Source organism: Grus americana, chromosome Z, assembly GCF_028858705.1.
Source record: "Grus americana isolate bGruAme1 chromosome Z, bGruAme1.mat, whole genome shotgun sequence".
NCBI classification, from domain to species: domain Eukaryota; kingdom Metazoa; phylum Chordata; class Aves; order Gruiformes; family Gruidae; genus Grus; species Grus americana.
Genome location: NC_072891.1, coordinates 36259942 through 36284178, shown reverse-complemented (window position 1 = coordinate 36284178; position 24237 = coordinate 36259942). Strand labels below are relative to the sequence as shown.

The 24237-nt window shown below is 41.9% G+C and overlaps 1 protein-coding gene across 2 annotated transcripts; it reads right to left on the bottom strand.

The window, feature by feature from the left end:
• Positions 1-209: 209 nt before the first annotated feature.
• SNAPC3 (small nuclear RNA activating complex polypeptide 3) lies at positions 210-23480 on the bottom strand. Of its 2 annotated transcripts, XM_054810142.1 has the most exons (9): positions 23223-23480; positions 16644-16721; positions 15389-15473; positions 13444-13548; positions 12758-12907; positions 5597-5679; positions 4078-4242; positions 2931-3038; positions 210-1159 (listed from the first exon to the last, which is right to left on the bottom strand). In XM_054810142.1, the coding sequence occupies exons 1-9, from the start codon at positions 23441-23443 to the stop codon at positions 1012-1014; spliced, it is 1143 nt and encodes a 380-aa protein (XP_054666117.1). In that variant the 5' UTR covers positions 23444-23480; the 3' UTR covers positions 210-1011. The 2 variants fall into 2 exon arrangements, with proteins under 2 accessions (XP_054666117.1, XP_054666118.1); XM_054810143.1 differs by lacking the exon at positions 12758-12907.
• Positions 23481-24237: the final 757 nt, after the last annotated feature.

Below are 24237 nucleotides of genomic sequence, written 5' to 3'. Positions count from 1 at the left end.
ATCAGAGTTGGCTGTCTTTTATACCAAGCAGAACTAGGCATTTTTGGAGAACAAGCTGAAGCTTTCAAAAGACAAGCTGTTAGCACTACTAGCTTTCCAAAACAGCAAAGATTTCCACTAAAATCCTCTGAACTACAGATGACTTTAAAAAGCAAGGTACTAGATAAGTATATTGTCTTGGCAAGCAGAGTTTCAACGTAACATCAGACTGGCAAGTACAAATTGGTCATGTTTTAATAAAAACCAACAATACTTACAATAACAGAATGATACTAAAAAAAAAAGAAGTGTACAATGAACACTACTTTAGAACCAGTTAAAATAGCACGCACTGTAAACAGTTAACAAAGTTATTTGAAAGGCAGGCTACAACTCAGTAATTGGTGAAATGCAGAATACTCCATGGAATCAGTCCTCACAGTCAGAACGCAAGGACAGCAGTAGCTTACAGATGCAAGCACCCTGATTTGCAGGAAAGACCTTAGAAGTCAACCAGCACTCTGAGCTTCTCTCTCAGAAAGCATTCTCCTCCCCACAAATTCGGTGCTATCTGCTAATTTTCAGAGATGACAACTGCCAGAGTTTTCAAGGTAAGATGCCTGAAGATCAGGTTCTCATCCTTTTAAGTTAGCAGAGCCTTGGATGCACAGAACTTCATGGCTGCTTTTGCAAGGTATTCTCTCTTTAAAGATCCATGCCTTTAGAGACCATAGTCTCCAAACTAGCGTGTTGTTGTCTAAGTGTATTAAAAACGTAACCAATTAAAATAAAGTAGATGTCTGAGCATGTTTTTCCATGCTAACTTATCTTTTAAAATCATACTTATTTACTCAGAAAAGCACACCAGAAAGACTTCAAGTGCAAAGGGCTCCTTCCACCTCAGGGCAGAAAATTAAAAGCCTAACCCAAACTCAGCAGTACGCTCAAAACTCAAGCTGTCTAGTGGTTTTACCAGCCAGAGCACAGATTGATCAATGTAGTTCACTGAATTCATTCTGACTCATGTCAGTTTCAGTTGAAAATTCCAGGATCGACATAGGGATATGCAAGAAACTCCCCCAGTTTATTGCCTTCCTCATCGTAATGGAGCATCCGAAAACAAACATCACAGAAGAAACAAGGATCCTCTGGTGCCAGACTGTCTTTGTTGGTTACCCACCTGCAGGTTACAAAATACAAATGTTTTCCATGTGAGTCCAACACATTTGTGACAAACATATCAACATTTTACTCAGAGTTGGGGATGGCAGCCACAAACATCAGTAATAATGTTATATCGACCAAGTACTACATGTATTGCATATTTCCCACCCCAGGCATACAACTCTTTTCCAAACTCCACATCCATTCAGTGTCAATCCCAGCCGCTGTATTACATTGTTACCACTGCATTTCCCAAGGAACTCCTCAAACCTGTGTATCTGGTACAGTGCATAACAAAAAACCCCCACTCCAAACCCCAGGAATCTTCTGTCCACCTTATGGTCATTTAAGTCATAAAAGATAAATCCATTTTTCCTTAAGGTAAGAAACTGTGATATAGAGCAGACACATGACTGACCCACTCTGAGTAATAACCAAATCCATTTATAAGTCTAAAAGAAGGGTCTGGATGATGCAGACAAGACAAAGAGAGGATTGCTGCATGCTCCAGCAATCACTGAACTTAACATGAACACAGCTGCTAGTACAAGGAGGGCCTGCTGTGTCACTGAGCAATTAATTTATGATAGCACTCACAGACCATGACAGCTCAAGGCCTCAAGTGATTAAAGATGCTATCTGCACAGATTAGAACATACAGGACAGCCAGCCAAAGCAGCTCTGCTATCCATGGTTTAGCATCTCCCCACTTAAGCTTAGTGCTCAATCCTGGTTTTAATTTAATGCATTTACATCACCTCTGGTAATGCTCTCTCCATCCCATCTTTCCCCCATATTGACCCTTTGGCTCCACCTCCCCTTATGGCCAAATGCCTCACAGATTACAGCCACTTGTGAAGGCATCCCAGAGTCTCTGCTGGGAACACTAGGATGGGCTCCCATCACAAGGGGAATTGGCTCTTTGCCTGACTCCAGGGAAGTCTAAGGCCAAACAAGCAAGATAACAAGGACACAGCTGCTGTGTCAAACTGAGGCTTAGAGTGTAAGCTGCCCTAGGGGAAAAAAAGGGCAGGGGGTGGTTTTGTAAATAAATTGTTCAGACCTACAAAATCAGGGAGCCTAGCCTAGTCCGTAGAACTCCTTCAGGAAATTTCTAGTGTCTATTGAAAGGCTTTCTCATGTCTAAGTCAACAGCACTAAAATGTATAAAGAGAACTGAATTCACATTTTGCACTCTTAACTGCAGAAAATCTGTGCATCACAAAAAATTCCTTCCAGTACAGTTGCACAGCACAGAGTTTTCAGGTAGAGGTTAGGACTTTACCTGTGGGGAAAGCTACATGCCTTTTAAAAATCTCTAGATTTTATTATATTAAAGTTGGACAGATCCATAGTTCCCTCTACTTAGATGCTAGATTTAATGAAAGCTCTGTACAACTTCTATCAAACTAATTTGAATCACATGTCTTGTCATATGGGAAAAATGCAGCATTTTCTCCCACAAGTAAGATTTTCAAATGTAATTGATCAAAATCCGAACTCTATGTATGCAAAAGAACCTGAGCCAAATAATTAACCTCTTCATCATTTTAGTTCTTTTGATCATCCTGATCATCATCTCCAAATGAACGCTACCTGCAAGAGGCCTTTTCCTGGGTAGAGAGAGGACAACTGCCTGAAGACTTCAGAATACTTGTGTGAAGATTATTCACGCATCTTATCAAATATATACAGAGCTCTCATTTACTTATTTTTTTAAGTTAGTAGTAGCACCTAGAAAGACTTATTTAAGACGACAACTTAGAAGGATCAAGAATGTAGTGTACCTGGCTGTATACATTTTGCACACAAAGCATTTTCTGGTACATAACCAGTGTTTCTTGATAAGCAAGGGATAGAGGTTCCGGTCCAGGCAGTCATCATGATGAATGATCCTTGAGGGAAATAAATAAATATTTAAAATAAAGACTCAGCCCCATTGGAATTTATCTGAACGTAAGCATGGACATTGAAGATAAGGCATGATTTAAATTCCTGTGTAAACTATGACTAGACTTCTGCTTAGCAATTCTTAACACAGATGAAGACCTGGAGATAGACTGCTAGTTGCACCATCTGTGGATTTTATGGTTGGGAGTAAATGCAGTTTGTGTAGTAACTCAAAAGTCTTCAGACCACCTACTTTAGATGGTCTAGTCAAAGCTTTTATCTCCTACATAGACTAACAGGCAAAAACATCACCAGGTGAATGTTTAAAGGCTCATAATCCTGAGATCATCTACTTGCAACTTCTATGACTTTCTTTGGGTCGTGTTCCTCTTAGGAGGCGCCATTTATTAACAATGCTTAGGTATATCAGGCTTCTGGGAACTGATCTGTCACCCACTACAGACAATGAGAGGAGTGCTCCCTCCACCCGCTGTGCACTGAACAGAGTGTACACAAGAGTTCTACTGTTGATGTGGTTGCCACCTCACAGCCGCTATCACCTCCTCCTCCTCTCCCTTGCCTACCCACCTCAGCCCACTATTTCCACTCCTCTGTTCCCTTTTCATTCCTGCCCCTTAGCACCAAGTTTAAACTAACAAGTCAAGTTGACTCCAGCCAGAGTCATTAACAGCATTCTGCTCCCTGGTGCAAAATATACGTATGAATCAGTATGCAAATCTGCCACACATTGGCTCTGCATAGAAAGGGCTTTTCACTGTGGATGCCATTCTTCCCATACCACTGTCATGCCATACTGGTTAGAAAGCAGTCTTTTTATGCAGACAAATTATTAAAAAAAATCTAAGGGAGATTGCTTTCTTCCTTGCAGAGGTATTCACATGTATATGGAATAAAATCTTAAATAAGCCCCGCAGAAGGCAGCAGAATAATCTCAAAGTTAGTCTAACAAATTTAATGTCTGAAGTTTGTCCACTGAAGGCTTGCTTTCAACTGCCTAAGGACTGCCAAAGAGCAGTAACTTACCTTATATCTGTGATGATAATGATGTGTTCACAGTTCCCTTGGTGACAGAAAAGGTACGGAAAGCCAATTTTGAGGGACAAATCATTAAATGTGTAGTCCTCCATTTTAACAGACTGAAGATTTCCATAGCCTCTGTCATGAGATTCTGACCACTCAATTATTGTTCTGGAAAGAGAAAGGTCATCAGCATAGCCATGCTATAAACTGTGAACGCACACAAAAGGAAGGCCTTGGGGGATATGCAAAACTCTTCACTGGGACACAGTTAAAAAGATGGAAATCAAAACAGCTCACAATATTTTGTAATAACTTAAGGTAATTTCACAGCAATATCACAACCCCACAGTTCTTGTGGAACATCTGCCTTTAATCCCCACCAGGCAGCTTCCCGAGGAATTCTAGTCAGAGTGTATGCTCCTGATGGCACCCACTCAGGTCAGGTTGTTTGCAGCACACCACTTGTCAAGTATTCTGACAATTCAGGTTACCACCAGCTCATTTTTGGTCCCTTGGTCAATAACTTTGTTTTAAAGTATTAAAAAGCTGGTTTGTTTTTTTTTTTGGGGGGGGGGAGGTTGCACCAAGGAGAAACACCACACTGACAACTGCACAGTTATGTTTCCAAAATTTAGCACTGGAAGGGCACTGGCCACCACTGTAATTATTTCTTAGCTTTTCAGCACACTCCTACATAGAAGGCATTTCATTTCTACAAACCACGTAGGTTATCACAAGCCCTTCCATGAAGATCATTGTTGCTCACAGACAGAAATACAAGGAGCAAAAAAATTGATTTCTCTGAAGTCACACACCAAGTCTGGCATAACAAGAACAGAGTCCAAACTCAGAGCTCTTCCATGCTGTCCATTTTAACATCTTGATCTCCTAAATCTCACTAGTATGTCATACTTCAAGCCCATACTTCCTTAATATAAACTACTATGTATAGTTAATGGATATGACTTTGCTCAACCAATGTGAGCTATAGTTCCAAACAAGAGATATCTGAGACTCTTGGCAATGACATCTCAGATTTCTTTCCTAACAGTCACACAGTCCCCTAGTTGACTTTACCATGAAGGCATTCAGCATATTTTCAAGACTGAGCAGAACAACTGACTTCCACACACCTGAGCTTGTTGTCTTTCTGACCCACCTTCTTCCTCACAGGCAAGTCATTTGGTGGTCATCGCAAGTAGGGAGGGCACTTGAAAAGCCAGTACAGACTGGCACCTGGCACTTTCCACAGCAATCCTATCCCAACAGTGCGAAACAGGATTTGCGGGGGAAAAAAATCTATTCATTCCCTTTTCAGAAGGGAAATGAGTGCAAGGAGTAAGTAGAGCAAGTAAAGTTAAACTTCTATGTAAAAATCAATTCAACATGAAAAGGTAGTATGAAAAGCCCATTCTAGCTTCATACAGTAGACATTCCAGTCTTCACCATAAATCACAAACAAAATGAAATAAATTTCCTGTCCCTTAAATTTTAGCTTAGTCAACATGTACAAATACTGTACCTGCTCAGATCTCTGCACTCTGGGTATCTTTTGTCATTATAAAAGATGCCTTCAAAATAAAAGAAAGCAGATTTGTAGAGATCCTGAGAGAGAGAGAAAGAGATACAAGTCTGCATGAGTGTTGTGGGATATTAAACACCTTAAACAAGAACATGTCAAAAAACATGCACTTTAGGTATCTAAATTATATTAAGAGACCTCATTATACACGTTTCTAAGAAAAGCTTTGCACTGGTTTTATATGCTGATGTGACAACAAGGCTTATGTGATTGCCAGCTATGCAGTTGCTCTGCCGATATTATTCTTAAGCCATTACAGATTACTTTAGTGCTCTTCTCTTATTTCTATCCCTAGCATAGCAGTTACGGATTTCTACAAAAACACAGAACGAGAACAAGATCACAAGATTCATTGCGCAAATAAAGTAACTGCACAGTACTGGCCTAAAAAAAGACTAATAATATTTTAAAAAAATAGCAAGATGCAGTGGGTTGACCTTGGCTAGCTGCCAGACCCCCTCCAGCCAGCTGCTCTCTCACTCCCTCTCCTCAACAGGACAAGGGAAAGGGTAAGCTCATGGGTTGAGATAAAGGCAGTTTAGTGAGAAAAGCAAAGGCCGCACGCAGAAACAAAGCAAAAAGAGATTCATTCTCTACTTCCCATGAGCAGGCGATGTCCAACCACTTCTGGGGAAGCAGGGCATCAGCACGCATAGTGGTTGCTTTGGAAGACAAATGCCTTAACCACGAATGGCCCCTCTTCTCCTTTCCTCCAGTTCTTATTGCTGAGCGCAACGTCATATGGCATGGCATATCCCTTTGGCCAGTTTGGGTCAGCTGTCCCAGCTGTGTCCCCACCCAGCCTCTTGCCCATCCCCAGCCCACTGGCCTTGGGGGAGACCTGCAGAGACAGCTTTGAGGCTGTGCCAGCACTGCTCAGCAACAACCAAAACACTGCTGTGTTATCAACCCTGCCTAGCCAAAAATGCAAAGCACCACACTACATGGGCTGCTGTGAGGAAAGTTAACTCCATCCCAGCCAGACCCAGGACACCTGATCAGGACAAACCACACCACAAAATACTTTTTGCTGAAATGACACAGAATTATTGCAGTCCTGTCCCCTGCACATGTGCACGCACAACAACCACATGGGAGCAGTCCCTGATCACATCTGTATAAACAAGACAGACATGCAGTTCTAGAAGGTTCAATCACCTCACTTCCGGCGGGTCAGTACAAAATCTAGCATCCTTCAAAATTCCCCCTTAATTACAAAGTTTGTCACATGCAGACAGGCCATTTGTACCAGTCTTCTCTATCAAATTCTGCAGCAGGACTACAGAACTACTTAGGTAAAATAATATCCATCCATAAAAAAAGCAGACTCCAGCTGCAAGGATCTCCTTGAGAAGGAACAAAATAAATAAGAACAGGAAAACATCTTGTTGAAATAGCACAATCAAGTATCATTCTGTTTATCCATCCAGACTGCTTACACAACATCATTCACAGACCTGTTCTCTCCTAAAGCTAAAAATTAGAGACATACTGTATTTTTAGAAACTGAGGGACAACAGGCTGCAGACCAGCCGTGTGAACAGAGATCTGGGGGTTTGGGTTGATGGCAAGTCAATGCCAGTGACTTGATATAACAATGACATGAGCAAACAGTGCGCCCTGGCAGCCAAAAGGACCAACCGTGTCCTGGGCTGCATCAAGCACAGCATCACTAGCTGGTCGAGCGAGATGATTTTCCCACTCTACACTACACTGGTGCAGCCCCATCTGCTGCAGTTCTGGGTGCCTCAGCATAAGAAGGACATCAAACTACTAGCGTGTGTGCAGAGGACGGCTACCAAGGTGGTGAAAGGCCTTGAGGCCTAAGGAGGACTTGAGGACTTACAAAGAGCAGCTGAGGTCACTTGGTTTGTTAAACTTGGAGAAGCGAAGGCTGAGGGGTGACCTCATCGCCATCTACACCTCCCTCAAGGTGGGCAGAAGAGGAGATGCTGATCTCATCTCTTTGGTGACCAGCAACAGGACGTGTGGAAACAGAACGAAGCTGTGTCAGGGGAAGTTCAGATTGGACATTGGGAATAGGTTCTTCACTAAGAGGGTGGTCAGTCACTGGAACAGGCTCCCCCAGGAACTGGTCATGGCATCAAGCCTGTCAGAGTTCAAGGAGCATCTGGATGATGCATTTAGTCATACGGTTTAGTTTTAGGTAGTCCTGCAAGGAGTAGGGAGTTGGATTCAATGATCTTTATGGGCCCCTTCCAACTTGAGATATTCTATGATTCTATACAAAATGTTGTGTGTGGTTTTGCAACTTAAAAACAGCTACTTAATAGGAGAAAGAAATGGAACAGATTTACACAATATATTTATACAGCCAAAATTAAGAGGGGAAAAAAACATACAAACTTTTTATTTAGATGCAAATGTCATTTGACATCTAAGAAAGGCATAATTGCTTAATTAAGTCATACATCTGCTTCCCATAATTTCCATCTTCTGTCACTGCTGTGAAAACAGCCTTTACGTAAACAAATAACTTGAGCAGGGAGAAGATGACCAGGAAAGATTGTGGGTTTTTTAATCCATATAACTTTTTTTAACTTTAAATTGTGCTCTTCCAAGTTCTTTCTGACATATAAGAGGGTGTTGTTTTCATTTGTGCTATAACTCCTTAAAGATTGATGCCAGATAGCAGTGTGTATTATCAAACTGATCACAACACATGTACAGAAATAGTGACAAGAAGCAGGAGACAGCCTTCTGCAGTGGACCTTTAAGCATAGAGATGCCTCAGAATGAAAACCCACAGCAGGCAGGGAACCGTATTGTTCAGGTACTTTATCACATTTTGCTGAAGGAAAATAATCACAAAAAAAAAAAAAATCACCTCTGTTGCAAGAGCAATACATCTAACATGCAGGTCCATCCTGGGCTAGGGAAAACGTGTCAGCTACCTTGCACAGCATTCATTACTGGAAATGAGGAGAGGTTGAAGGACACAGACTAAACCCTCTCAAACCACTTCACAGTGGAACACGTCTGTCCTGACTGCTATTCAGAAAGCCATTCTGCATATGCTGTATATGCAACTGTGCGCTGCTACAACACATACAAGTGATGCTAAGATACATGTATACACAGATAATTGACCTGTAAGGTACAGGCTACAATCTTTTTCTGTATTTTCAACTGCACTTTGAAGAAAAGCAATGTTTCATAACCTTTCAGCAAAAAAACTTTATCTGCAATTATACACTGGCATTGAGGTATTGCACAAAGACTATTTAAATCCTGTATTTTCTTCAAGTATATAGAAAACTGCAATGAATCCTTCACTCATGGGCCTTAAGAGCATTTTAATAAAATGTGTCTCCAATATATGTCAACATACAGTTTTATCACAGTGAAGTGGTCCCAACCTTTACATCTCCAATTACGCTGTGTGCCAGCTCCCAGGTAAGCAAAGGTTATATTTATTCATCAATAGATGTGTGTGCAGGCACGTCAGACAGATAATGGCTGGGGAAGGTAACTTCAAGGAGCTTGGTTTCTTTCCATGATTAACATGGTGACCGCCTCACTCGAATTCTGTAACTTGGGAGTTGCTCACTGCTCATTAAGTCACAGAATCCTGACAAAATTTTTACATGTCTGTCCAGAGGCAGCCTATAACCTGCAAGAGCTTGCAGTGGAAAAGAAAAGGAAGAGAAAGAGCAGAAGACAAAAGTGAAATGAATTATTTTACAGGCTGGGTACACAGGCATAAGCAGACTAAGTAAGAATCAAGTGAGAAAACAGTGGACAAGTAGGCCCTCTGGATCCCCAGACCAGTCTTATGTGTCTTTATTAACAGAAAATGAATGCTTATTTGTGCCTGGAAGTCTCTTTGAGCTATTAATTCTAAGGTGTCAAAAGACAGGAAATGCCGACACTGGGGCCAGAGATGGGACTCATGACTAGAGATGACCTGCACAAACGCACAGCACTTAAGCACAACTTTTTTTAGCTCTGTTATTGTCACCCTCCCTCCCACAAAGTGCAAGTACTGCCATGCTCTGGCAACTCCTTACCAACTTTTGTGGGTCACAGCAGTTCTTAATTAGACAGTCCTTTAAAGCTGCTCCAAACTTTAGAAAACAACTGTTTGTCATAGTGAGCAGAAGGCCAAGGAAGCCACTGTTAATAAACTTGGGAATTTGAGTCAGGTCTTTCCTAATTAATTCTGGCCAGAGGTATGACCTAGACATTCCTTTCTCCCAGACTCTGAATTATACTTAAAAGATCCAAGATCCTTGTTAAATGTTTCCGTATCTATGGAATAAAATACCTCAATACTGCCCAGTTCACCTAACATCCCACTGATGTTGGCTTGATTAAAGTGTCTGTTTACAAAAAAAACCAAACCAAACCAAAAAACACACAGAATAGAACAGAATATTTCAGTTGGAGCGGATCTACGATGATCACCTAGTCCAACTGCCTGACCAATTCAGGGCTGACCAAAAGTTAAAGCACATTATTAATGGCATTGTCAAAATGTCTCTTAAACACTGACAGGCTTGGGGCATTGATCACCTCTCTAGGAAGCCTGTTCCAGGGTTTGACCACCCTCTCAGTAAAGAAATGCTTCCTAACGTCCAGTCTGAACCTCCTCAGGCACAGCTTTGAACCATAACTATTCCCAGGCGTCCTAGCACTGGGTACCAGGGAGAAGAGCTCGGCATCTCCCTCTCCACTTCCCCTCCTCAGGAAGCTGCACAGAGCAATGAGGTCACCCCTCAGCCTCCTTTTCTCCAAACTAGACAAACCCAAAGCCCTTAGCCACTCCTCACAGGACATGCCTTCCAGCCCTTTCATCAGCTTTGTGGCACTCTTCTGGTGCATTCAAGGACCTTCACATCTGTCTTAAACAGTGGGGCCCAGCACTGCACGCAGTACTCCAGTTGAGGTGGCACCAACGCTGTATACAGCAGGATAATCCCCTCTTTTGACTGGCTGGTTACACTGTGTTTGATGCACCCCAGGATGGTGTTTGCTCTCTTGGCTGCCAGGGCACACTGCTGGCTCATGTTGAGCTTAATGTCAACCAGCACCCCCAGATCCCTTTCTGCAGGGCTGCTCTCCAGCCGCTCCTCTCCCATTTTAGACTTGTGCCCAGCATTACTCCATCCTAGATGCAGAATCCAGCATCTGGACTTGTTAAATTTCATCCCATTAATCATTGCCCAGTGAAGAAAAAGCAAAAAATAAAATCACAAAACCCCAAAGTAGCAGGAATGAAAGAGAAGTTAGGCCTATTTATGCCAATAAAATCCAAAAAGTCTCTTTCTCTCTGTATCAGCTGACAAGCTACACTTGTTTACCTAACCAATGACAGCAGCAACTTGATCCTTTCACTCAGCCTGTGTACTCAAACTGCACTTCAAGAGAAGCAAAAGCTGGCATCAACAGCTAACTTAGCCTCTTTCCTGCAGAGTCTTAGAGCACCATTCTGATTTAAATCAGTCTCTAAGACCCTTATATTAGTCAGAAGTTATTTTCTCTATTTGGAAAAGCTAACATACTTCTGGCAGGTCATGATGCCACTTCCTTCCTAGAGTGAAAGGAAGAAAATTCTACCCCACTGATGGGTGATTACCTGTCTGCTGAAGCAACATGCAAATTTTATTGTGAAGACTTACCACATCCTGAGTCTATATTTCAATGCAAGTTGTAAATTCACAATCATGCTTGAGGAAAACAAAGGGAATGAATGCACAAAACTCTTTAGCAGCTCCTGCTGGGAGACTAGGCATGGTGGCACACACTTACTTTGGGAAAATTATCAATGTGAGGAAGCCTAATGTCAACCCTGTTGAGGCAATGACAGCCTCACATGACTCTTCAGCATGCCCAGGAGGAGTCTCAGAACTCTCTGGTCTCAGAACTAATCAGTTAGCGCTTTACTAGATAGTGGTAGAAAGACTCTTCCATTTACTTTACAGAAATGAAAAGGCTAGTATTTGGGATGTCTTTTAGTCTCCTTAAACAAGAATGTGCCATCTTTTCACCATTATGTATACAAATATACAACATCCTCTGGTTTCTCTCACATTGTATACCATATATTATTTGATTTATATTATATTGATAATATACTATATTATTAATATATAACATTGATGGACCTGGGCCCCAAGAGTGATAATCAGTGGAACAAAGCCTAGTTGGAGGCCAGTCACTAGCGGAGTACTCTGGGGTCAGTACAGAGTTCAGTTCTGTTTAACATCTTCATTAATGATTTAGATGATGAGGTAGAGTGTACCCACAGCAAGTTTGCTGCTGACAGAAAACTGGAAGGAGCAGCCAATATACCAGATGATCATGCTGCCACCCAGAACCACCTTGATAGGCTGGAGAAATGGGCCAACAGGAACTTCATGAAGTTCAACAAGGAAAAGTGCAAGGCCCTGCAAACGGGGAGGAACAGCCCCATGCACCAATATATGCTGGGGGCCCCTCAGCCAGAAAGCAGCTTGGCAGAAAAGGACCCGGGGGTCCTGGTGGACACCAAGTTGACCACAAGTCAGCAGTGTGCTCTTGCAGCAAAGAAGGCAAATGGGATCCTGTGCTGCATTAGACAAAGTATTGCCAGCAGGTTGAGGGAGGTGATCCTTCTCCTCTATTCAGCACTGGTGAGGCCACACCTGCAGCTCTGTGTTCAGTTCTGGGTTCCTCAGTACAAGAGAAAGGGTCTTTGTTGGCCCCTTTTGCACTTCCCCAGAGAATGCCTGGTAATTGTAGGAGAGGGGAATAATCTTCATTCCTACTTTTGATCAGCACCCAGTTGCAAACACTAAAGCATATAAGTTCAGAGGGGCATGGTCTACATTCAGCCCAAAGTCACTCCACAGGGATACATCTATGCAAGAACTCACTGCCAATGTTACTACTTCCCAGCAGTAGCATTAATGATGTTCTTCTTGACATTGCACAAAACAGGTCAGCTTGGTAATGCCACCAGGAAGATGTACTTCCAGTGCAGAACCAATGCAGCTGAATTTAGTGCTGGAGAAAAAGAAAACAATCACCTCTGCCTCCCTCTCTCCTGTATGTTTTCAAAGCTCCCACAGATACAGGGTTCCACATAGAAGGTTTTACCTTGCTGATGTGCTCTGGTGCTTGATCTGGCTGACTGCTGAACTCACCACCTATCTGGAGGTCACTGACACAGGAAATAGAGTCTCTCAGCTCGGTGAGCTTCTGGCTGCCCAGTACAAGGACTGTCTGATAGGGTTTGTGATCTTTATGCTACAAAGAAAACAGCATACAAGCTTCAAGTAAAAAAAAAATCACTTGTTAGCGTCAGTACTGCTTGCTCTTCAGTTGGCAGCTTGAGGTCATTAACGGCAGCATGTGGTGCATCACCTCTCTGTACAAGATTTTAAACAGCATACTGCCTGCCTCGGCCTCTAAGGCTGCCATTTATTAGTTTTATTCAGAAACTCAAGTCACATTCCCCACCACAAAGTGCAGGAAAGATAAAAAGTCTGACCACACTTATTCCAAATCCAGAAAGATTACTCCAGTTTTCACATATTTACTTTCAGATTTTGAGCTTTCTGTGAAATCAATTAACTGCTGAGTAATTATTGTAAAAATTTTCCTTCTGTAAACCACTAACAGAATGAAAATCAGATTCTGGAAAAGCCTTAAGATATTACCACAGTGGAAGGGTTTACCATGCTCCCTCAGTGGATTCACTGATTGTAACTGCTTGGGAAAGCAAAATATTACCTGAATAGGGAAGAAGTGTCAGAATACAACCTAGAGTATTTAGTACCAACCTTCTGAAATATGACAGGATAGAAGATGTTCAGAGTTAAAAGCAGTTCTCCCTCCTCAACTAGATCTACTGGATCGTCTGGTCTCTTCCCAATTGCATGTGACTCCTGGAAAAAAACCCATACATATAATATTGGCAACCACTTATATATTACAGCACCTGGATAAAAGTCTGAGAAATGCTGTTCTAACTGTAACTCATTTTTGACTGTAGTCTTCTGAATGAATGACAGCTTACTTCCTCCAAGACAGAAAGGTGAGAAACTGCTATAATTACTGATTTCAAGCATTTTCTTTCATTCCTCAGCTCTGGAGAAGCTGAAGTGCTTTCAGCAATTATGAGATAACTGACTACTCCTTGGCTACTGAGAGGCCCTGCATAAAGGATTTAAAACCTGCTGCCACTTTGCCCTCATGGAATCCAGCTGCTACCAACTTCCATCACTTAATGCTTTGAAATGCTCTTTGAATGCTTCCACATTTAAAGGGAGAATTGCAACCCTCAACTTGAGAAAAACCAACTTAGAAACTAGCCATAGGATTAAGTATATGAAAATAAAAATTAGTGCAATGCTTCCTCTTATTAGGGAAGCCTGACATAGCTGGAAGTCTCAGTTTCTCCAAAATTTAGCACTGCCCTTGCCACACTAGTATGTTTTAGAAAAGAAGTGAAAGCATTTCCACATTTCCATCCTACTTTGTGTTTAAGATGTAGCCCAGCTGTGAGAATGAGGGAGGCCACTTTTCTGTGGCAGTCAGTTTCCTCCTTTTTCAACAAATCAAGAGTGAATACTGACTGCACAAACACTTCCCACCAGCACGAAGCGTTCTTCAGATTTAAGAACAGGAGCGTATACTGCTGTGAGACTTCAGTTTAGAGATACTTGTGCTTTATGCCTTGCATTACCCTTCTTCATGCAACACATTCCAAACTCACATTTCTCATTGCTCTTATCCTGTTCTAGGACACTATGGTGCCAACCAGCTCTGACACATAAACCAGTAAACACACCTTCCTTAAAGGATGCAGTAACTGGTCATGTGCTTGGTTCTTCAGAAACAGAAACCCTTTATAAAGATTTCTGTTGCAAATATTTTCTCAGATATGCCCCAGGCCAAGAGCCCAACACAGCTGTCGCATTTCAGCTGATACATCATGTTCCTAGGCCTCTAGAAGGCTGAAACAAGATCACTCACAACAGACCTGGAAACCTCAAGGGGAAGAAACGTTTAATAGTCACAAGTGAGGCTCCTTTCTCAGTACACATCCATCTCTAATTTTTATAGTAGTTCATGGTTTGGTTGTCCAAGCCATGGATTCCAGCATTGCAAAATTTAAGAACTTAAGTCTTCTGGTTTAGGACTTTAATGGTTGTGAAGAAATCTTACAAAGAGAGATACTAAGCATAGTTAAAGGAATTGCAAGATGGCTTTTGAGGGGCTGATCACTACACTTCTCGTTCTTGACAGCTCAGAAAGGCTGAGAAACTTGGGTTACAAAGCTCAGAATTAGGAACCTACTGCCACCATGTTCCTACTGTCTTCCTCTTTCAGCCTTGCAGAAACTAGATTACAATCATTTACATATTAAAGCTTAGATTCCAACATAGGACTCCAGGAGCAAAACCATTATGCATTTTGTCTAGCTCTAAGGTAAGTTCACATGATGGTCAGTAGTCTTGATAACAAAAGCAGTCATACAGTGGTGATGAGATGGAATTCCTCCTTACTACATTCAGTACCAACAGACTGTAAGAGCAGAGTTCCTGTCCTGTCTTTCTATAAAATGTCTTTAATCTTAAGCATTACCTGCAAACTTGTATCTGCAAACATTTACAGTGTACAGATATTCATAGTGATGAGAAAAACAAAACAAAACAAAACAGAAGTTGGATTTTGGCTGTGCTGAACCGTCTTGAGATCCTTACAAGATGACAGGGAACTTACCATCTCATAGGCAAGAGTTTCTTGTCTGCAGGCCCGATCCACAATTATTGTTTCTTCTCTCCTCTCTAATGCCTTCTTTCTAATTCTGAGGGGCAGGAACACAGGATAAAATTTAATTTAACTACTTCCACGCAGAATCTCTAGGTATATTTCTAACAACACAAGCTACTACAGTACAGCTTTCAAAGAGCAGGATTTCTGGTTTAGTATGACAGATTAACTTAAAATACTCTTGCCTCCTGACTCCCATAAAACCTGGTAGTACACAGGCCAGCTTGTGGATTCCAGCTTGTGTTTTTCTTTCCCCTTCTGCACAAACTACTGATTGTTTGTGGGCAGTTTTACACTTATGAGAAAAAACAGCAAAATGTTGTCTGCAGAGGCTCTCCTAGAAAGAACACTTTGCTACCTTTGAGGAAGCTGTTTCAACTATCCCTCCTACTTCAGAGAAATTGAATTCATGTTCAAGCAACAAAAACAAAAAAAAAAAACCCACAAATATTCTTAACCCCATGACATAGATACTTTTCTTTAAAAACTTCAGTACCATTTGTAGAAAAAGGGTATCATACATAGAATATCTACTAAAATTCATGTATTTAACCAACTCCTTTTTAACTCCTGGGGCAAGTCTATTTACCCTCCAGAAGGTTTTCAGTAGCAATCAGACTTAACAACGATCACAACCTTAACACATTTCTTCACATTAGTACTACATAAACTGAACTTCAAGTATAGCAAAGGTCTGAACTGGCCAAGTACAGGTTCAAAGTTCACTAACTGATAGAAACTTAATATATATTGCTCAACCTCTGAAATGTGCCAGTAGTATCAAGGAATTCTGTGAAGAGTGGGTTCAGCTAAGAGGTATCTGGCTACAACTAACACTTTAGCTGTTACAATGTGACTGTGTGTTACTAGAGGTAAAAGCTACACATTTATTTTACAAGGCTTTGGAAAAGCCTCCAGAACACTCCAAACTTAGGTGCTTGTTCAGAAGTACCTATGTCCAGAAATCCTAAGTTCTTCCAGTAAGAAAGATGGCATATTTTGTATATCTTAATAAAAAGTTCCTAAGTAACATTCAAGCTGAAAGCTTGAATAAGCTGGTGTTTCTGCCTTTAGAGTATTTCTGGACACTGTTCCAGAAAGTACACCATTACCTGGAAAGTGAACAAGCAGCCAGCCATGCTTTTGTGCGTGTTTTACAGCCCACCCCATACCAGGGTACACAGAGTGTACGGTAACAACATACCGAAGAGTTAGCAGACTGCTATCTTCAGGAATAACATCTGGGTCCTCTTCTTTATCAGAAGGCATTAACATATCAATGCTAGGACAATAAAGAAAATAACTGTTACACATTTTTTCATTCTTTCTTCATAACAAAAATCGGTTAAGCTGCTATTAAAAGGAACAAAGACAGCAAAATGTGTATAAGCAAGATATAGCTTGTACAGCCTAAATCAGGGCAAAAAGGCAGTATGGTTGTTAAGATAAACAAAAAGAAGACAAAGAGTCCTGGAGTCGCTATCTGGTCTTCATAGAGATTGGGTAAATTTTATCTTTATTTTGCATTCTGCCTAATGGAGCATAGCTACCTAGAGAGGTTTAACAATCCTCATTAAAAATGTGTGTCCAACACGTTTTATAAACTAAAAATGCCACTTGACTTTTTCAAATCTCATCCACCTAGTCTGATTTTCTGACGATATATGGCAAAATAGATTCAACCAAAAGGAATCATCAAACTCAGCCTGTATGGTAAAGCTAACACACACATCCCCCCCAGGTACAAACATGGGCAAGCCACCATATTTACACAAGCTGTCATTGCTGTATTAAGACATTCATTTATGCTACTTTTCTTCCAATGGGAATAAGACAACACTTCTGCCAGAAGTGACAGGTCCACTCTTCCTTGTACCCTTCTTTCCATCCTCAGAAGCTTTTCACCCTCACTCTTCTTGTGTTTGCACAGAATCCAAAGTATAGCTAACCATAGTTTTTTGTTGTAGTGCAAATCACTGCAGGATGTGGGAAGGAAATATGGAACTGTTTTTGGCTGCAGCAATGATTTAAACTGATAATACAAATGCCAGGTTTTCATAACATAAATGAGGGTGGAATTTCTCATAAACATGCCACCAAAAAATTAATCCTGTGGGATATGATATCTGCTCCCCCGCCACTGTTTTATAACATAAGGTTCCCCCACACCAGTTCACAAAGACACCAAACAATCCATCTGAAATCTTCAGATTAGATACTATAATAGTATCAATTACCTTTTTAGAAACATATAGAATAATGCTGAGTCAAAGACAGTAATAATTTTGTATTAATCACAAAAGAATTTTATCCAACTTACAAATAATCTGAGAAAATATTATTTAAAACAGAAATATCACCTGCTTTGAATCAGACTTGATCCCTTTTGCCTCTCTACTGTTTGCAGACTATATAAAAGCAGAACTTATACCACTGCCTAAGTCAACATGCAGTTTGAATCCCAGGAAACTTTTGTGCAAACCCATCTCTTTATGGGACAAACCACTGGTGAAATCCATGAAAAAAACTTTGAGTGTACCATTTATTCTTGATATAATTTACGATTTGATTATATTCTTTTTCATTATAATCTTATAATGTTCCCCATGTTAACAGTACTAAGCTAGGCAATACTATCACTGCAGTAATGAATAAGCCGTTAGAGTGGAACTGCATAGGTATATACAGTAATCGAGAAACAGAAGTCTGGAATCAACTGGTATCAGCTGACAATAAGCAAAAGTCAGAAACAAAATTTTAGTTGTGGGTAGATGGCCTAGTTCTGATGACCCAATAAAGTCACTCTGTATTGAAGATAATTTGAATTTACTATTGTTTAGTTAGTTTCTTACCATCCAGCAGTACAGAGTTTTAACCTTCCTTACAGATTTCATCGCAAACAGAAAATCATTCTTTTTAAGTTACTGAGAAAAGGAGATTCCTTCAGAAGCACCATTTTAGAAGAAACTATACAGCGAGTAGTTACAAACTCCTGGAAACAGAATCAACCTTATCCTTAGATTCCCGCTTGAGGAAGTGGAGGCAGAGACAACTGAGTCCTGTATCAAGTGCAGACTGAACCACTGCTGAGAAATAGTAATTTAACTAACATGAAGGACAGGAACAGCACTTTGGAGAACACAGAGCAAGCATTACTCTTTTAGATGGGGCTGTTCTCCATTCAGCATAGATCAGTATTATGAATAGCCCACCTAATGAAGCAATGTATAGCCCTTGACAGGTAAAGCAACTCACAACTGACCCTTCTGTGGAATCGACATCCCACCAGCACAACCAGACTTTATCTACGTCTTCCTGCACATGGATCAGTGACTCCATTCACGAAAAATCCCCAACTCATTTGAAACCTGACATTTTGAAGACAATCTACCACTGAATCCCTGACAAGGTCTGTGGACCCTTGCAAGCCCAGATACTGCCATCTTTCATTCCTGGCAAATCAGAAACCCTCAATTTCTAAAGGAATGCTACACACAGAGCGAATTTTTCAGTATTTTGAATCAGTCTAATAATTCATGACATATGTAACTATCACATGCACTGAAGCCTTGAAAAGCTTTGCTGTACGGTCTTTTACACAGGCCATGCTGGAGCTCCTCCTGGGTAACTTTAGTGCAGCCAGTGGAACCACATCACTAATACTTGGTCCATGGTCCTCAGAAAACCAGGCTTTATAAATGGAAAGTATATGCTAATCCCTCCAGAAATTAAGGTAAGTAGTGAGTGTCATGCACCTTACAGACAAAAGTGCAGGCAATACACAGTTTGCACCAGGCATACCTCACTCCTGACAGCCACAAGCAGTGGATTCCACTGTGTTCCCATACAGAATATTCCCTGCATGCAAGACAAATACACTCAGTGCACTCAGCTATGGTAGAGTGGAAAACACTGGCCACACTGTTCAATGGACACTGAGGTGAACTGTAGAAGAATGATGAGGAACAATAGTTGAAGATCTCACTTGAAGAAAGCATGAAAAGTATTATATGAAATTTATGTCCCCTAGAAAGATATCTGCGGCAGCCAGAAATAAAAAGGCCAAAGGCAAGTCTGTGGCAATTTTGACATGGTAACAGACTATTAGTGAAGCCTTAATCACCATCACTTTACTTTTCTCAGAATATCCTGACAGCACAACGAGCTTTCTCAGTTTTAGAAATTAGAAGATGCTTCAGTATGTTGCCTGAAATTGTCATAGTAAGCAGATACAATGTTTATATTACGCTTTATAGTGCATATATTTTAAGGGCAGTACTTTCATCACCTTTGAGACACTAATACTACAAGACGCTAAATACTAATACGTTAAGACGCTAATACTAGCTTAATGCAGCTTTATAACACGTCCCTAGAGATATTTACAACTACCCCTTCTAATATAACAAGAAGGTGAATTAGGGCTGAAGTGGAATAAGGTATCTGTAAGTCTCACCTCCCTTGACCTACCTAAAATCCACATTGATTTGAGACTTAGCCTGCCCTACATGTACGCAACAAATCACTCAGAAGGCAAAACAGAATAACATAACTTAGCATCTCCAACATTCAAGCACTTCAATCACTCAAACACCAATAATGATCCTAAAATAAACTTCTTTGTTCACAGACCACTAAGGCATTTGAACAAAACTTAAAATTTTACCCTCTCTACACACTGGTTATTTAAGAGAATTACTGATGGAATCTCCTAGCTAAGGACACCATTTTACATCTGTTTAAAATCTGATGAAAACCCAAGTGATCTGTATAACGACTGTCTGCATACAACTTGAGCAGTATGCAAAGCATTCTTACAGAGTCAAATTCAAGTGATTGAAGATGGAATTTTTTTCTTGCATTCTGCCTGCAGTAACATATTATAGGAAGAAAACAAAAGGGAAAAAAATCAGCCACAACACACTGAGATAAACAGAGACTTAAATATCATTTAAACATTATACTATTTCTCCTTATCAGAAGACTCTAAATCATCAAGAATACCTAAATGTACACTATGTCTCTATACTCTAAAAAAGATTTAAATATGGATACTGAAAAAGTTCATCCTGAGTCTATGAAAGATTCTCTTAACCTATTACTATTTTAAAAATAGATATAAGAAGAGTATCCACATCTTCCTGTCTCTCTTCTACCCAAAGAAAACCTGCTTAACTTGCCAGAAGTTTCCTTGCAAGTAGTTCACAATCAGAAAAATCTGTGTTTATATCCAGGATGTGTTCATTTCAGCACTTAGAAAACTGTATTTATGCAAATAATAAATGTGACCCCATACCCCATAGAATAGATCTTGGTGTACTCCAGTGTTTTCATCTCTTCTCAAGGGGGGAATACAGACAGCTCAGAGCAGGCAAGTGAAAGTGATCAGAGGTAGTGATTTGAGGTTGGCCAATGTTAAGGACAGACTCAAGAGGCTGGGACTATTTAATTTAAAAGCAAAAGCACATGGAGATTAGGGATTGGGATTTCTAGCCTGTACAGGGGAAAGGTCACACCAGGATGTGCAGGTTTATCTTCATTCTCCTGCAAAGCCATAAGCAGCTGCCAGATGACCTGTCTTTCCCCCCCCATAGACTGCCCATCCTTTTTTTCTTTCCCAAATCTTTTCACTACACAGCACCACTTTCTGCAGTACACTCAGCAGCAGACAGCACTGCTCTGTAACACCAGCAAACACAGATGGCAGATGAAATGTAGCAGTCATAGATTGAAGAAAGCAGAACAGAAGACAAAGTAGAATGAATGAAGGGGAAAAATAAAGCATAGAAAATCTGCTTAGAATTCAAGTGAAAATAGCAATAAACACACTCAAGCAACAACATCACTGCAAAGAATAAGCCACGTCATAGGGGCAGTCAGAGACTACATCTGCCCTGGGAAAGCTTACAGAATAATTCCCATAGTTGCTGCCACAACAGAACACATGAACTGGTTTTAATACTAACATCAGCCTCTATTTTTACTAAGCCTAGTAATGGTGAAAAATTACCCTAGTCGCCAGAACTATGACAGCAGAAGTAAAGCATTGTTTTAGTTAAGCTAGCATTAAAGACAGCAAGAATGCCTGGCAAATTTCTTTTCCGTTGGCAAGGCAAGACATAATTCAGAAAGTGTTGATTTCTTCCTGATTAAAAATGCCCCCAAAAGTCTTGAGTTCAGAATGGCTTACTAAGCTTTCACCATTACACACAACACTCACACAGGTATATTTTGGCTCAGACATTGAATTCCATGCTCCTGGGCTCCTATTCCTATTCTCTGTTCCTTGCCTTTTACTAAAGCAACAAATGTTTCTACCTTCCTCTTCCTCCTTCCTCTGAGGTACCATCATAATTTAAACAAACAATAATTATCAAATGAACTTATCCAGTTAATAAATTTATCTCAAATAATGTTGTTAATGTTGTTTTTGCTGTCATGTTTTCCCCATAATTTGGGGTATAACTGTGAAAACATTAGAAGGACGTGCCCATGACACACCTTCTGCACTTTTTATAGGCATCGTGCACGCAGGGCACTGAAGGAAAAGCCATCAAGAAGAGCTCAATATATAGTGCAATCCTAGCTACATTTACCAAATTATGCCTTCTGCATCACTTCTAAGACTATGTTCATTCTATTCAGTGCATGAAAGTGAAAAACCTCCATCTTGCATTTGAAATAGCTTGTAAATACTTCTGTGTCTTTGAGGAAACAATAACTGAAGGACAGAACTTGCACAAACAGAACTCTAGCATGTCTTCCTTACTGATGAGCTACAGTCAAATCATCAACTGTGATGCCTTCTGCAGGAATTACTGCTTGAAATCAGACCTTTTCTACACGAGAGATTGATTCTCACTATTCACATGACCTGAAAGCCTTCCAGCTTTAGCATGTTGGATTCCACTTCAACCCCTAGATGGTTCTCTTCTTTCAACAGTAGTTTAAAATTAATTTGTCCACAAATATGAGTGAAGTTACAAGTGCAAAACAAGAGAATATTTTTTTTCTTTCCAGCCACCTAGGCTTCTTGGGCAAACGGCACTGTCCCCCGCACAAAGCAGCACCTGCATAGCTTTGACTTTGCCACCAGCCCTGACAGAAACAGTTATTAGAGGCTAAAGACCCGGACAAGCCAGTTACCATAACTCATCTAAATGATGTTAACACAAACAGATGCCTGGCTCCTTTTCTTCATATAAGGTATGCCTTTCATTTTGCAACTGGGGCCTCCTAAAACCATGCACACATTCAGGTATCTTAAAGTTTTACCTAACGAGTAACACGTTTCTAAGTATTTACTTAAGCAACTTGTTAAGTGCTGAACTGTTTGTGAATTCAAGGCAGTAACATAAAGTTTCCACCAGTGGAGTATTACCCTCTAGAAAAACGACGCTTTCCTTCTCCACTGTGTGTCTAACCGGGAGATTAAAAACCCCACATGTCACAGAACCGGAAAAAACTGTTCTGAAGTGGTTTTGCTCGCGCACTTCCCGCCTCTCTTGAGGAACCGCTGCAGCGTCTGAGCGACAGCACCTGCTAACCCCGGCCCGGGACGGCCTCCCCTGCACCAGCACCGAGCGAGGCCGAAAGCTTCTCGCTAGGACTGGGGCCGCAAATCCCCGCCTGGAGACAGCCGGTGGTTTCAGCCCTTCCTTGAGCTGAGCAGCGTCGGGCGGGCCCTGGCCTGCACGCCGCCGCGTAGCCCCGGCAAGGAACCCCGGCTCTCAGCGGGGCTCCGTGGGCCGCCCCACCCGCCCGCCGCCGGCCCCGCGGCCACCTGCACACGGCTCGCAGCTCGGCCACCGTCTCCGCCGCGCAGCCTAGCTCCGCCGCTACGGCCGCGTCCGCCTCGGCCGCCTCCTCCGCCGTCAGCGAGAGGTCGGGCTGCCCCAGCTGCTGCCACCAGCAGTGCCCAAAAGCGCCCACGCAGAAGCCGCGGGTGTACAGCTCCGCCACCTCGTAGTCGGGCACAGGCCCTCCCGCCTCGACCGCGGCCATGGCCGCCGGGCCCGCGCGCGGCCCGCTGGGGCCTGTAGTCCGCCGCGACGACCGTTCACGGCCGCCGCCAAAACGCGTCACGGTCGCCTCAGGCTGCGCGACTCTGTGGGCGGGCCCGGGGAGCGGCGGGGCCTCGCGGCCTTCCGTCCGTCCGTCCGGGCTGGAGGGAGGCTGGCGGGGGGGTTGTTAGCCGACCGCCGCTGACTGGAGCGCTGTCGGTGCCTGCTGGGGCGATCTGAGGGGGAAGAGCGGCGGGAGGCTGCCGCCGAAGGAGACGATGCGGCCTGAGTTGCTGGCGTCTGCGGGGAGCGAAGGAAGGGACGCTGCGAGCCGGTGCTGGGCCTCCGAGCCCGCGGGGCGCCTTGCAGGGCAGAAAGACGGTCACGGGAGGGGACAGGGGCTGTGGAGCTCCTCCTGCGATTCTGGAAAGTGCCTGGCACCGTTCATTAAAAAATCCTAAAAAAAAAAAAATAAATAAATCTCAAGTGAGTAAAAAGGAACTGTGTCCGTGATTTTGCACCAGTACAAAGTCTTTCACCGTGCTTTCCTGAAAAATTGCATTTTGTCTTCTTCAAGTGAAAACTCAATGCTTGCCAACCCTTTCTTTTATAGCATTAGGGTGTTTAGTAACAAGGTTCCTGAGACAGATGACAATTTACTTGACTAGCACCACTCATGCCATCACTTTAAAAAATATCTCTGTTGGCCTCTGCCTTTCTTCCTAGCCACATGGGATTAGTGGTGCACTCCAGTTTCTCCAGGAGCAATTTTTTTACGGAGTGCACAATGCCACA

Coding starts and splice junctions, on each gene's coding strand:
- SNAPC3 (XM_054810142.1), bottom strand. CDS start 23,443: ATGGCCGCGGTCGAGGCGGGAGGGCCTGTGCCCGACTACGAGGTGGCG. Junction 16,722..23,222: donor GAGCTGCGAGCCGTGTGCAG/GTGGCCGCGGGG, acceptor TTATTGTCCTAG/CATTGATATGTTAATGCCTT. Junction 15,474..16,643: donor AGCAGTCTGCTAACTCTTCG/GTATGTTGTTAC, acceptor CCTGCCCCTCAG/AATTAGAAAGAAGGCATTAG.